The 14,100-nt window shown below is 72.9% G+C and overlaps 1 protein-coding gene across 9 annotated transcripts in view; it reads right to left on the reverse strand.

Moving 5' to 3' along the window:
- The window catches only part of LOC138063707 (neurexin-1-like), a 78,896-nt gene that overhangs the window by 35,251 nt on the left and 29,545 nt on the right, over positions 1-14,100 (reverse strand). For all 9 annotated transcript variants that reach the window (XR_011137141.1, XR_011137142.1, XM_068923588.1 and 6 more), the window contains 5 exons: positions 12,323-12,755; positions 9,490-9,864; positions 6,663-6,866; positions 5,960-5,986; positions 1,876-1,995 (listed from right to left, as the gene is read on the reverse strand). Coding sequence is in view for 7 of the 9 variants with exons in the window: in XM_068923588.1 (XP_068779689.1) it covers positions 1,876-1,995; positions 5,960-5,986; positions 6,663-6,866; positions 9,490-9,864; positions 12,323-12,755 (1,159 nt within the window). In the remaining 2 variants the exon portion in view is untranslated. The remainder of the gene's footprint in view (positions 1-1,875; positions 1,996-5,959; positions 5,987-6,662; positions 6,867-9,489; positions 9,865-12,322; positions 12,756-14,100) is intronic.

Below are 14,100 nucleotides of genomic sequence, written 5' to 3' on the forward strand. Positions count from 1 at the left end.
CCACGTCTGCACCCGTGTCCCTGCACCCTCGCCCCTGCACCTGCACCCACGTCTGCACCCACGTCCCTGCACCCGCATCCCTGCACCCACGTCCCTGCACCTGCACCCACGTCTGCACCCATGTCCCTGCACCTGCATCCCTGCACCCGCGCCCCTGCACCCGCGCCCACGTCTGCGCCCGTGCTGCACCTGCATCTGCACCTGCACCCGTGTCCCTCCGCCCGCATCCACATCTGCACCCACATCTGCACCTGCGTCTGCACCCGTGTCCCTGCACCCGCCTCCCTGCATCTGCACCCACATCCCTCCACCCGCGTCTGCACCCACATCTCTGCATCTGCACTGTCCCTGCACCCACATCTGCACCCACATCCCTCCACCCATGTCCCTGCACCCGCACCGTCCCTGCACCCGCATCTGCACCCACGTCCCTGCACCAGCACCCTGATCCCTGCACCCATTTCAACAGCTGTATCCATGCACCTGCACCCCAACGTCCTGGGTCTGCAGCTGCACCCACAGCTGCACCCACAGCTGCACCCCCGCGTCCTCACCCCGACGTCCTGCACCCGCACCCACATCCCCGCGCCTGCACCCTGACGTCCCGCACCCGCGTCGCTGCCCCTTGGCACCCGCGTCCCTCTGCCCCAGCCCCCAGCACGCCGCCCACGTCCTGCCTTCCCGTGTCCCCACGTCCCACGTGCACCCGTGTCCCCATGCACCCGTGTCCCACGTGCACCCGCGTCCCGTTGTCCCCGTGTCCTCGTGCACCCACGTCACCATGCACCCACATCCTGCCGTCCCCGTGTCCCCATGCACCCGTGTCCCACGTGCACCCGCGTCCCGTTGTCCCCGTGTCCTCGTGCACCCACGTCACCATGCACCCACGTCCTGCCGTCCCCGTGTCCCCATGTCCCCATGCACCCATGTCCCATGTGCACCTGCGTCCCGTTGTCCCCGTGTCCTCGTGCACCCACGTCACCATGCACCCATGTCCTGCCGTCCCCGTGTCCCCGTGTCCCCATGCACCCGTGTCCCACGTGCACCCGCGTCCCGTTGTCCCCGTGTCCTCGTGCACCCATGTCACCGTGCACCCACGTCCTGCCGTCCCCGTGTCCCCATGCACCCGTGTCCCACGTGCACCCGCGTCCCGTTGTCCCCGTGTCCTCGTGCACCCATGTCACCGTGCACCCACGTCCTGCCGTCCCCGTGTCCCCATGCACCCGTGTCCCACGTGCACCTGCGTCCCGTTGTCCCCGTGTCCTCGTGCACCCATGTCACCATGCACCCGCGTCCTGCCATCCCCGTGTCCCCATGCACCCGTGTCCCACGTGCACCCGCGTCCCGTTGTCCCCGTGTCCTCGTGCACCCACGTCACCATGCACCCACGTCCTGCCGTCCCCGTGTCCCCATGCACCCGTGTCCCACGTGCACCTGCGTCCCGTTGTCCCCGTGTCCTCGTGCACCCATGTCACCATGCACCCGCGTCCTGCCATCCCCGTGTCCCCATGCACCCGTGTCCCACGTGCACCCGCGTCCCGTTGTCCCCGTGTCCTCGTGCACCCATGTCACCATGCACCCGCGTCCTGCCATCCCCGTGTCCCCGTGTCCCCATGCACCCGTGTCCCACATGCACCCGCGTCCCGTTGTCCCCGTGTCCTCGTGCACCCATGTCACCGTGCACCCACGTCCTGCCGTCCCCGTGTCCCCATGCACCCGTGTCCCACGTGCACCCATGTCCCTGCACACGTGTCCCACGTGCACCCGCGTCCCGTTGTCCCCGTGTCCTCGTGCACCCACGTCCCCGTGCACCCGCGTCCCTGCCCCCCCGTGCCGCCACGTCCCGCGTGCACCCGCGTCCCCGCGCGCCGGCACCTTCCACGGTGACGTTGTCGACGGAGAGCTGCAGGCTGCGGCCGCGGCGCAGCACGCGCACCGTGTGCCACTCGTTGTCGTCCAGCCGCTGCCCCGCGACGAGCGTCTCGGGGCCCTTGCCTGCGCGGCCGCCGTCACACGCCTGCCCGCCCGCCCGCGCACGCCCGCGCACGCATGCACACGCCTGCCCACCCGCGCACGCATGCACACGCCGCCTGCACACGCCTGCACACGCCCGCCCGCGCACGCCCGCACACGCATGCACACGCCGCCTGCACACGCCTGCACACGCCCGCCCGCGCACGCCCGCGCACGCATGCACACGCCGCCGTCACACGCCTGCCCGCCCGCCCGCGCACGCCCGCACACGCATGCACACGCCGCCGTCACACGCCTGCCCGCCCGCCCGCGCACGCCCGCACACGCATGCACACGCCGCCTGCACACGCCTGCACACGCCCGCCCGCGCACGCCCGCACACGCATGCACACGCCGCCTGCACACGCCTGCACACGCCCGCCCGCGCACGCCCGCACACGCATGCACACGCCGCCGTCACACGCCTGCCCGCCCGCCCGCGCACGCCCGCACACGCATGCACACGCCGCCTGCACACGCCTGCACACGCCCGCCCGCGCACGCCCGCGCACGCATGCACATGCCTGCACACGCCTGCCCACACACACCCGTGCACGCATGCACACGCCGCCTGCACACGCCTGCCCGCCCGCGCCCGCCCGCGCACGCCTGCACACGCCGCCTGCACACGCCTGCCCGCCCGCACACGCCCGCACACGCCCGCACACGCCTGCCCGCCCGTGCACACCCGCGCACGCCTGCACACGTCGCATGCACACGCCTGCCCGCCCGCGCACGCCCGCACACGCCGCATGCACACGCCCGCCTGCACACGCATGCACACGCCGCACGCACACGCCTGCACACGCTGCACGCACACGCCTGCACGCACACGCCTGCACACGCCTGCCCGCCCGCACACGCCGCATGCACACGCCTGCCCACCCGCGCACGCCCGCACACGTCTGCCCGCCCGCGCACGCCCGCACATGCATGCACACGCCTGCCCGCCCGTGCACGCAGGCACACGCCGCATGCACACGCCTGCCCGCCCGCACACACCTGCACACGCCGCCCGCACACGCCTGCCCGCCCGCACACGCCGCAAGCACACGCCTGCCCGCCCAGGCATGCACACGCCACATGCACACACCTGCCCACCTGCACACGCCTCATGCACACGCCGCATGCACACGCTCGCACATGCCTGCCCAGCCGCACACACTCACACACGCCGCATGCACACACCGGCTGCTTGCACACGCCCGCACATGCCGGCTGCTTGCACACGCCACATGCACACACCTGCATGCACACACACGCCGCATGCACACGCCCGCACACGCACACCTGCACACGCTGGCTGCTTGCACACACTGCACGCACACGCCTGCTGCCCTCACACGCTACACACCTGCTACATGCACACGCCTGCAGCATGCACTGTGCATACACACACGCGACCAGGGCACGCACCGTGCACAGGAACATGCCTGCAGCACGCACGCGCCTGCAGCACCCCCCGTGCTCATGCACACGCCTGCAGCCCAAACGGCCCACGCACACGCCTGCCGCGCGCGCACGCACACACCTGCTGCACGCACGTGCCCGCTGCACGCACCGTGAACACACGCCTGCCGCACGCGCACCTTTGCGTCATGCAGACTTGCAACACGCACACGCCTGCCGCGCGCGCACACGCAACCTGTGGCACACACTGAGCGTGCACCCGCCTGCAGCACACGCAGTGCACACACCTGCAACACGCACACACCTGCAACACGCACTGAGCACACACACGCCGGCAGCTCCGCACACACCACGTGCAGGCCTGCAACACGGCTTGCACCGCACACGCCCGCAACACGGCATGCACCGCACACGCCCGGCAAACTGCTGCAAACGCTGCACGCACACGCCTGCAACACGGCACGCGCAGCCCGTGCATGCACACCCCAAGCTGCTCGTGCATGCAGGGGCGCACACGTGTGTGCACGCCCGCACAGCCAGCATGCGCCACGCATGTGCACGCGCCCACGGCACACGTGTCCCTGTGGCTGCCCACCCCGCCGCACACGCCAAGGACACGGCTCGGGGCCCCGCTCGGCTCCGGGGGGGCCTGGCTGCAGCGTGCAGCTGCCTGTGCACACGCGTGTGCGTGCCCGTGCATGGCTGCAGCGTGTGCACACACGTGTGGTCGCGTGTCCCTGCCCCCTCCCCTCCGAGACGGGGCAGGAGCCCCCGGACGCCTGGGTCCCCGGGGGTGGGGGAGGGGGAAGGGGTGCCCGGACGCCTGGGTCCCTTGGTGGGGGGGGGGGGGCTGCGGGGCACAACTCATATGTCACACGTGGTGGCATGCAGCCCCCCGTGCACATGCGTGTGCCAGCGTGACCCCCTGCATAGCAGCTCACGTGTGAGCTGTCGCACACGCGTGTGAAACACCGGCCGTCGCACACGCGTGATCCCGGCCTCCCCCCGGGCACGCCCCCGCACACGCGTGTGCCCCGACACTGCGCCTTACCCGGGCGTGCAGGGTCCTCGTGCGCCCGCACACGCGTGTGCCCCGTCCTGCACACGCGTGTGCACGACGGGCGAGTCCAGCACACACCGCCTCACGTGTCCTCGCACACGCGTGTCCCCCCGGGACACCCGCGCACCCAGGACACGCCAAGGCCTCGGGGCACCCTTGACGTGTGCGTGTCCAGGGGCCCAGGCGTCCGGGGGGGGGGCTCAGGGCCCCCCAAGGAGCCAAGGGGCCCAGGCGACCGGGGGGGGGGCTCAGGGCCCCCCAAGGAGCCAAGGGGCCCAGGCGACCGGGGGGGGGGCTCAGGGCCCCCCAAGGAGCCAAGGGGCCCAGGCGTCCGGGGGGGGGCTCAGGGCCCGCCAAGGAGCCAAGGGGCCCAGGCGTCCGGGGGGGGGGGCTCAGGGCCCCCCAAGGAGCCAAGGGGCCCAGGCGTCCGGGGGGGGGGCTCAGGGCCCCCCAAGGAGCCAAGGGGCCCAGGCGTCCGGGGGGGGGCTCAGGGCCCCCCAAGGAGCCAAGGGGCCCAGGCGTCCGGGGGGGGGGGTCAGTGCGGGGCCCAGGCGTCCGGGGGGGGTGTCAGACACCACAAGGGAGGGAAGGAAGAAGGGACGGACGGACAGAAGGACGGACAGACACAGGGACGGGGGGGGGACGGAGGGAGGAGGGACGGACAGACGGAGGAACAGCAGGATGGACAGAGGGACAGAAGAAGGGATGAAGGCAGGGATGGGGGCCGGACAAAGGGACAGACGGACGGACAGATGAAGGGACGGACAAAGGGACGGTGGGCGGGAGGGACAGAGGGACGGACGGACGGACGGAGGGAGGGACAGAGGGACGGAGGGATGGAGGAGCAGAGGGCTGGATGGACAGAGGGCTGGACAGACGGATGGAGGGAGGGACGGACAGACGGACGGAGGGAGGGATGGACAGACGGACAGCAGGAGGAGCAGAGGGCTGGAGGGACGGACAGACGGACGGAGGGATGGACGGAGGGATGGACGGAGGGATGGTGGGTGGGCAGGAGGAGCAGAAGGATGGATGGACGGACGGAGGGACAGAGGGAGGGATGGACGGACAGATGGACGGAGGGACGGAGGAGCAGGAGGATGGACAGACGGACGGACAGAGGGACGGAGGAGCAGGAGGATGGACAGACGGACAGACAGAGGGACGGAGGAGTAGACGGCTGGAGGGATGGACAGACGGACGGACGTAGGGACGGAGGAGCAGAGGACGGACAGACGGACGGACAGAGGGACGGAGGAGCAGGAGGATGGACAGACGGACAGACAGAGGGACGGAGGAGTAGACGGCTGGAGGGATGGACAGACGGACGGACGTAGGGACGGAGGAGCAGAGGACGGACAGACGGACAGACAGAGGGACGGAGGAGCAGACGGCTGGAGGGATGGACAGATGGACGGACGGAGGGACGGAGGAGCAGAGGGACGGACAGACGGCCGGACGGACAGACGGACTTACTGGGGAGGCAGCCGACGCGCACGCAGTCTGGGGAGAGAAGAGAGGCAGGTTCAGAGCCTTCGCCAGCGCCCCGGGGGGGCCGGGGGAGCCGGGGGGGGCCGGGGGGGCCGGGGGGGGAGCCGGGGGGGGCCGGGGGGGGCCGGGGGGGGAGCTGGGGGGGGAGCCGGGGGGGGCCGGGTCGGTCGTCAACCGCATCGGGGCGGAGGGGGAAACGCGCCGGGACCCGGGGGGGTCCCCGATCCGGGGGGGTCCCCGAACCTGGGGGGGTCCCCAACACCGGGGGGGGTCCCAGACCCCACAGGGGGGTCCCCAGATCCCACGGGGGGGGGTCCCCAACACCGGGGGGGGTCCCCGATCCCACGGGGGGGGTCCCCGATCCCACGGGGGGGTCCCCAGATCCCACGGGGGGGGGTCCCCAGACCCCACGGGGGGTCCCCAACACCGGGGGGGTCCCCGATCCCACGGGGGGGGTCCCAGATCCCACGGGGGGGGTCCCCAACACCGGGGGGGTCCCAGACCCCAGGGGGGGGTCCCCAACACCGGGGGGGGGTCCCGGCCGCGTGTCCCGGCCGGCGGAGCCCGAGGGCTCGAAGGCTCCGAAACCGGGGACGGGGGGGGGGGGGGGGGAGACGAGGAGGAGGAGGAGGAGGAGGAGGAGGAGGAGGAGGAGGGCGGGGGGGGCGGGGGGGCGCGAGCGGCTCACCCAGGTTCACGGTGAGCTTCATGCGGCCGCCGTCGAGCTCGAGGCGCAGCGTGTCGGCCGACCGGCGCGAGCTGGTGGCCAGCAGCAGCCCGTAGGCGCGGGGCGACATGAAGCGCAGCGCCACGTCCTCGGCCTCCGTGTGCGCCGGCCCCGGCACCGCGATCTTCAGGTACATGCTGCCGTCGTAGCTCAGCACCGCCGCCTCTGCGGGGCCCCGCCGTCACCGCCGGCCCGGGCGCCTCTCGGGGGCCCAGGCGTCCGGGAGCCCCACTCCCTCCCGGGGCCCAGGCGTCCGGGAGCCTCTCGGGGGCCCAGGCGTCCGGGAGCCTCACTCCCTCTCGGGGGCCCAGGCGTCCGGGAGCCTCACTCCCTCTCAGGGGCCCAGGCGTCCGGGAGCCCCACTCCCTCCCGGGGCCCAGGCGGCCGGGAGCCTCTCAGGGGCCCAGGCGTCCGGGAGCCTCACTCCCTCTCGGGGGCCCAGGCATCCGGGAGCCCCACTCCCTCCCGGGGACCCAGGCGTCCGGGAGCCCCACTCCCTCCCGGGGACCCAGGCGTCCGGGAGCCTCTCGGGGCCCAGGTGTCCGGGAGCCCCACTCCCTCTCGGGGACCCAGGCGGCCGGGAGCCTCTCGGGGCCCAGGCGTCCGGGAGCCCCACTCCCTCTCGGGGACCCAGGCGTCCGGGAGCCTCTCGGGGCCCAGGTGTCCGGGAGCCCCACTCCCTCTCGGGGGCCCAGGCGTCCGGGAGCCTCTCGGGGCCCAGGTGTCCGGGAGCCCCACTCCCTCTCGGGGGCCCAGGCGGCCGGGAGCCTCTCGGGGCCCAGGTGTCCGGGAGCCCCACTCCCTCCCGGGGACCCAGGCGTCCGGGAGCCTCTCGGGGGCCCAGGCGTCCGGGAGCCTCACTCCCTCTCGGGGCCCAGGCGTCCGGGAGCCCCACTCCCTCTCGGGGGCCCAGGCGGCCGGGAGCCTCTCGGGGCCCAGGTGTCCAGGAGCCCCACTCCCTCTCGGGGGCCCAGGCGTTCGGGAGCCTCTCGGGGGCCCAGGCGTCCGGGAGCCTCACTCCCTCTCGGGGCCCAGGCGTCCGGGAGCCCCACTCCCTCTCGGGGGCCCAGGCGGCCGGCAGCCCCACTCCCTCTCGGGGCCCAGGCGTCCGGGAGCCCCACTCCCTCTCGGGGGCCCAGGCGCCCGGGAGCCTCTCAGGGTCCCAGGCGTCCGGGAGCCCAGCTCCCTCCCGGGGGCCCAGGCGGCCGGGAGCCTCTCAGGGTCCCAGGCGTCCGGGAGCCCATCTCCCTCCCGGGGCCCAGGCGGCCGGGAGCCCCCCCGGGGCCCAGGCGGCCGGGAGCCCAGCTCCCTCCCGGGGCCCAGGCGGCCGGGAGCCTCTCGGGGCCCAGGCATCCGGGAGCCCCTCTCCCTCCCAGGGCCCAGGCGGCCGGGAGCCCCTCTCCCTCCCGGGGCCCAGGCGGCCGGGAGCCCCTCTCCCTCCCGGGGCCCAGGCGGCCGGCAGCCCCCCGGGGCCCAGGTGGCCGGGAGCCCCACTCCCTCCCGGGGCCCAGGCGCCTGGCAGCCCCCCGGGGCCCAGGCGTCCGGGAGCCCCACTCCCTCCCGGGGCCCAGGCGGCCGGGAGCCCCCCCCGGGGCCCAGGCGTCCGGGAGCCCATCTCCCTCCTGGGGGCCCAGGCGGCCGGGAGCCTCTCAGGGTCCCAGGTGTCCGGGAGCCGCACTCCCTCCCGGGGCCCAGGCGTCCGGGAGCCCCACTCCCTCCCGGGGGCCCAGGCGCCCGGGAGCCTCTCAGGGTCGCAGGCGTCCGGGAGCCCAGCTCCCTCCCGGGGGCCCAGGCGGCCGGGAGCCTCTCAGGGTCCCAGGCGTCCGGGAGCCCATCTCCCTCTCGGGGCCCAGGCGGCCGGGAGCCCATCTCCCTCCCGGGACCCAGGCGCCCGGCAGCCCCCCGGGGCCCAGGTGTCCGGGAGCCCAGGCGGCCAGGAGTCTCCCGGGGCCCAGGCGTCCAGGAACCCCACTCCCTCCTGGGGGCCCAGGCGGCCGGGAGCCTCTCAGGGGCCCAGGCGTCCAGGAGCCCATCTCCCTCCCAGGGGCCCAGGAGCCTCCCAGGGCCCAGGCGTCCATCTCTCCTCTCCCAGGGGGCCCAGGCATCCGGGCCCAGCTGAGCCCCATCTGGGGGTGATGAGGGGCTCATTAGCAGCTACTCCACTAATGAGGCTCCTGCCCAGCCCCTCAGTGCCCTCACCTGGGCCCGGACACCTGGGCCCTCGGCCGGGTCACAGCACCCCTCAGCCCCCCCCCAAGGGGACCCAGGCGTCCGGGGGGGGCCCCATTTCAACCCCCCCATCAGGGGCCCAGGTGTCCCCCCCCCCGCAAGGGACCCCGGTGTCTGGGTCCACCTGTCTCGCAGCAAGGGGCCCAGGCGTCCCCACTCCCCCCTGCCCCAGCAAGGGGCCTAGGCGTCCCCCACCCAGCAAGGGGCCCAGGCGTCCGGGCCCACCTCTCTTGCAGCAAGGGGCCCAGGCATCCCCCATCCGCAAGGGGCCCAGGCATCCCCCACCCAGCAAGGGGCCCAGGCGTCCGGGCCCACCTGTCTCGCAGCAAGGGGCCCAGGCATCCCCCATCCGCAAGGGGCCCAGGCGTCCCCCACCCAGCAAGGGGCCCAGGCGTCCGGGCCCACCTCTCTTGCAGCAAGGGGCCCCGGCATCCCCCACCCAGCAAGGGGCCCAGGCGTCCGGGCCCACCTCTCTTGCAGCAAGGGGCCCAGGCATCCCCCATCCGCAAGGGGCCCAGGCATCCCCCACCCAGCAAGGGGCCCAGGCGTCCGGGCCCACCTGTCTCGCAGCGGGGGCCCAGGTAGCCGGTGGCCAGGCAGTCGCAGACGAAGCGGTTCCAGCCCTCGCGGCAGAGGCCGCCGTGGCGGCAGGGGCCGGCGGCGCAGTGCCGGGGGGGCTGGCGGGTGCAGGCGGGGGCCACGCCGGGCGCCCCCTGCTCGGCCGCCAGCGCCCGCACGTCCCGGCTGCGCCCGTCCACGAAGAGGTCGCGCAGGCAGCCCACGTAGCCGTAGCGCAGGAAGGCCGTCCACACCTCCGGCGGCGGCGGGGGCCCGGCCGGCAGCCCCCCCACGAAGAGCTCCGCGTCCAGGTCGAGGATCTCGCTCTCGCCGCTCGCCAGGAACGGGGTGCTGCGGCTGTTCACCGACACCGAGCCTGCCGGGGCGCCCGCGTCAGCCGCCGCCGGGGTGCGTGGCGGTGCGCGGGGTGCGCGGGGGTGCATAGGGTGCATGGGGGGTGCATGGGGGATGCGGGGGGTGCGCGGGGGATGCATGGGGTGCGTGGGGTGCATAGGGTGCATGGGGTGCATGGAGGATGCGTGGGGTGCATGGGGGATGCATGGGGTGCGTGGGGTGCATAGGGTGCGTGGGGTGCATGGGGGATGCGTGGGGTGCGCGGGGGATGCATGGGGTGCGTGGGGTGCATAGGGTGCATGGTGGATGCATGGGGTGCGTGGGGTGCATAGGGTGCATGGCGTGCATGGGGGATGCGTGGGGGTGCGTGGGGTGCGCGGGGGATGCATGGGGTGCGTGGGGTGCACGAGGGATGCGTGGGGTGCGCGGGGGATGCATGGGGTGCGTGGGGTGCATAGGGTGCATGGTGGATGCATGGGGTGCGTGGGGTGCATAGGGTGCATGGCGTGCATGGGGGATGCGTGGGGGTGCGTGGGGTGCGCGGGGGATGCATGGGGTGCGTGGGGTGCATGGGGTGCATGGCGTGCATGGGGGATGCGTGGGGGTGCGTGGGGTGCGCGGGGGATGCATGGGGTGCGTGGGGTGCATGGGGTGCATGGTGGATGCATGGGGTGCACAGGGAATGCATGGGGTGCATAGGGTGCATAGGGTGCATGGGGTGCACGGGGGATGTGTGGGGATGCGTGGGGTGCATAGGGATGCAAGGGGTGCGTGGGGTGCACGGGGGATGCATGGGGTGCATGGGGGATGCACGGGGTGCGCAGGGGATGCATGGGGTGCATGGGGGATGTGTGGGGTGCGTGGGGTGCATGGGGGATGCACGGGGTGCGCAGGGATGCACGGGGTGCGTAGGGTGCATGGGGGTGCACAGAGCGCACGGGGGTGCACGCGATGCATGGGGACGCGCAGACACCCTGCGCACACCCTCTGTGCACCCACACCCTGCGCACACCCAGCGTGCGGGCGCATCCTTTGCACCCTCGCAAACTGTCCGTGCACGCCCACCCTTTGCACCGGCGCGCACCCTGCTCGCACGCCCACCCTTTGCACCGGCGCGCACCCTGCACGCATACCCACCCTTTGCACTGGTGCAAGTCCTCCGTGCACGCCCACCCTTTGCACCAGCGCACACCCTACATGCACACCCACCCTTTGCACTAGTGTGCACCCTGCACGCCCACCCACCCTTTGCACTAGTGCGCACCCTGCACGCCCACCCACCCTTTGTACTAGTGCAAATCCACCACACCCACCCACCCTTTGTATTGGTGCAAATGCTCCACGCACACGCCCACCCTTTGCACCAGTGCGCACCCTGCACGCCCACCCACCCTTTGCACTAGTGCAAATCCTCCATGCACGCCCATGCATTAGTGCACACCCTGTGCACACGCCCACCCTTTGCACCGGCGTGCACCCTGCACGCACACCCACCCTTTGCACTGGTGCAAATCCACCACACCCACCCACCCTTTGCATCGGTGCAAATGCTCCACGCACACGCCCACCCTTTGCACCGGCGCGCACCCTACGCGCACACCCACCCTTTGCACCAGTGCACACCCTGCGCGCACACCCACCCTTTGCACCAGCGCACACCCTGCACGCACGCCCACCCTTTGCACTGGTGCAAATCCTCCATGCACGCCCATGCATTAGTGCACACCCTGCACGCCCACCCACCCTTTGCACTGGCGCGCACCCTGCACGCCCACCCACCCTTTGCACTAGTGCAAATCCTCCATGCACGCCCATGCATTAGTGCACATCCTGCACGCCCACCCACCCTTTGCACCGGCGCGCACCCTGCACGCCCACCCACCCTTTGCACTGGTGCAAATCCACCACACCCACCCACCCTTTGCATCGGTGCAAATGCTCCACGCACACGTCCACCCTTTGCACTAGTGCGCACCCTACACGCACACCCACCCTTTGCACTAGTGCACACCCTGCACGCCCACCCACCCTTTGCACTAGTGTGCACCCTGCACGCCCACCCACCCTTTGCACCGGCGCGCACCCTGCACGCACACCCACCCTTTGCACTAGTGCAAATCCTCCATGCACGGCCATGCATTAGTGCACATCCTGCACGCCCACCCACCCTTTGCACTGGTGCAAATCCACCACACCCACCCACCCTTTGCATCGGTGCAAATGCTCCACGCACACGCCCACCCTTTGCACTAGTGCGCACCCTACACGCACACCCACCCTTTGCACTAGTGCACACCCTGCACACCCACCCACCCTTTGCACTAGTGCGCACCCTACACGCACACCCACCCTTTGCACTAGTGCACACCCTGCACGCCCACCCACCCTTTGCACCGGCGCGCACCCTGCACGCCCACCCACCCTTTGCACCGGTGCGCACCCTTCCCGCCCCCCCCGCCTTTGCCCCGCCGGCCGCCCACCTCTGCGCCCGTCGCGCTGGAAGTCCACGTGGCACCACTCGCCGTCGGTGACCTTGCGGGCGCTGGCGCGCACCCTGAGGCCGCCGGAGCCCATGTCGAGCAGCAGGTAGAGGTGGCCGTCGAGCAGCTCGAGGGCGAAGTAGTCGGCGCGGGGGGGCCCGCGCCCGGCGCCCGGCGCCCGCGCCCGCCCGCGCCCGAAGAGCAGCAGCCCGTTGGGCTCGGTGGTGCGGAAGTCGAAGGAGACGGAGGCGGCGCGCTGCGCCCGCCAGGCCGGCAGCACCAGGAAGGCGCCCGGGGCGCCGAAGCTCACGGGCTCCGGGGGGGCCACGGCCTCGCAGCGGAAGAGCAGGGCGCCCTGCAGCCGCACGCGCCCGTCGCCCTCCTGCGCCAGCCGCGACAGCTCCAGCTTGAAGTCGTTGTTCTTGTACACCACCTGGGGGGGGGGGACACGGGGGGGGGGGGTCGGCCGCTGCGGCCTGCGGCGGCGTGTCCCCCCCCCCCTGCACCCCGCACCCCGCCGCCGCCGCGCCCCGCGTCGTGCTGCATCGTGCATCACCCACCCTGCGCCGCTGCAGGGCGCCCCCTGCGCCCCCTGTGCACCCTGCACCCCCTGCGCGCCCTGTGCACCCTGCGCACCCTGCACCCTGCGCACCCTGCACCGTGCACCACCTGCACCCCCTCTGCACCCTGCACCCTCTGCGCCCCCTGTGCACCCTGCGCCCCATGTGCACCCTGTGCACCCTGCGCCCTGCACCCTGCGCACCCTGCACCGTGCACCACCTGCACCCCCTCTGCACCCTGCACCCCCTGCGCGCCCTGTGCACCCTGCGCCCCATGTGCACCCTGTGCACCCTGCACCACCTGCACCCCCTCTGCACCCTGCACCCTGCACCCCCTGCGCGCCCTGTGCACCCTGCGCCCCATGTGCACCCTGTGCACCCTGCACCCTGTGCACCCTGCGCCCCATGTGCACACTGTGCACCCTGCGCACCCTGCACCCTGCGCCCCATCTGCACCCTGCACCCTGCACCCTGCACCTCCTGCACCGTGCACCACCTGCACCCCCTCTGCACCCTGCACCCTGCACCCCCTGCGCCCCCTGCGCCCCATGTGCACACTGTGCACCCTGCACCACCTGCACCCTGCACCGTGCACCACCTGCACCCCCTCTGCACCCTGCACCCCCCGCGCCCCCTGCGCACCCTGCGCCCCATCTGCACCCTGTGCACCCTGCGCACCCTGCACCCTGCACCCCATGTGCACACTGTGCACCCTGCACCCTGCGCACCCTGCACCCCATGTGCACACTGTGCACCCTGCACCACCTGCACCCTGCGCACCCTGCACCGTGCACCACCTGCACCCCCTCTGCACCCTGCACCCCCCGCGCCCCCTGTGCACCCTGCGCCCCATGTGCACACTGTGCACCCTGCACCCTGCACACCCTGCACCCCATGTGCACCACCTGCACCCTGCGCACCCTGCACCGTGCACCACCTGCACCCCCTCTGCACCCTGCACCCCCCGCGCCCCCTGTGCACCCTGCGCCCCATGTGCACACTGTGCACCCTGCACCCTGCGCACCCTGCACCGTGCACCACCTGCACCCCCTCTGCACCCTGCACCCTGCACCCCCTGCGCCCCCTGTGCACCCTGCACCACCTGCACCCCCTGCACCCTGCGCCCTGCACCCCCTGTGCCCTGCACCCCCTGCACCCTGCGCCCCCCACGCCCCCTGTGCACCCTGCACCCCATGTGCACCCTGTGCACCCTGCACC

The sequence above is a fragment of the Struthio camelus genome, chromosome 35 (genome assembly GCF_040807025.1).
Source record: "Struthio camelus isolate bStrCam1 chromosome 35, bStrCam1.hap1, whole genome shotgun sequence".
Classification (NCBI taxonomy): Eukaryota; Metazoa; Chordata; class Aves; order Struthioniformes; family Struthionidae; genus Struthio; species Struthio camelus.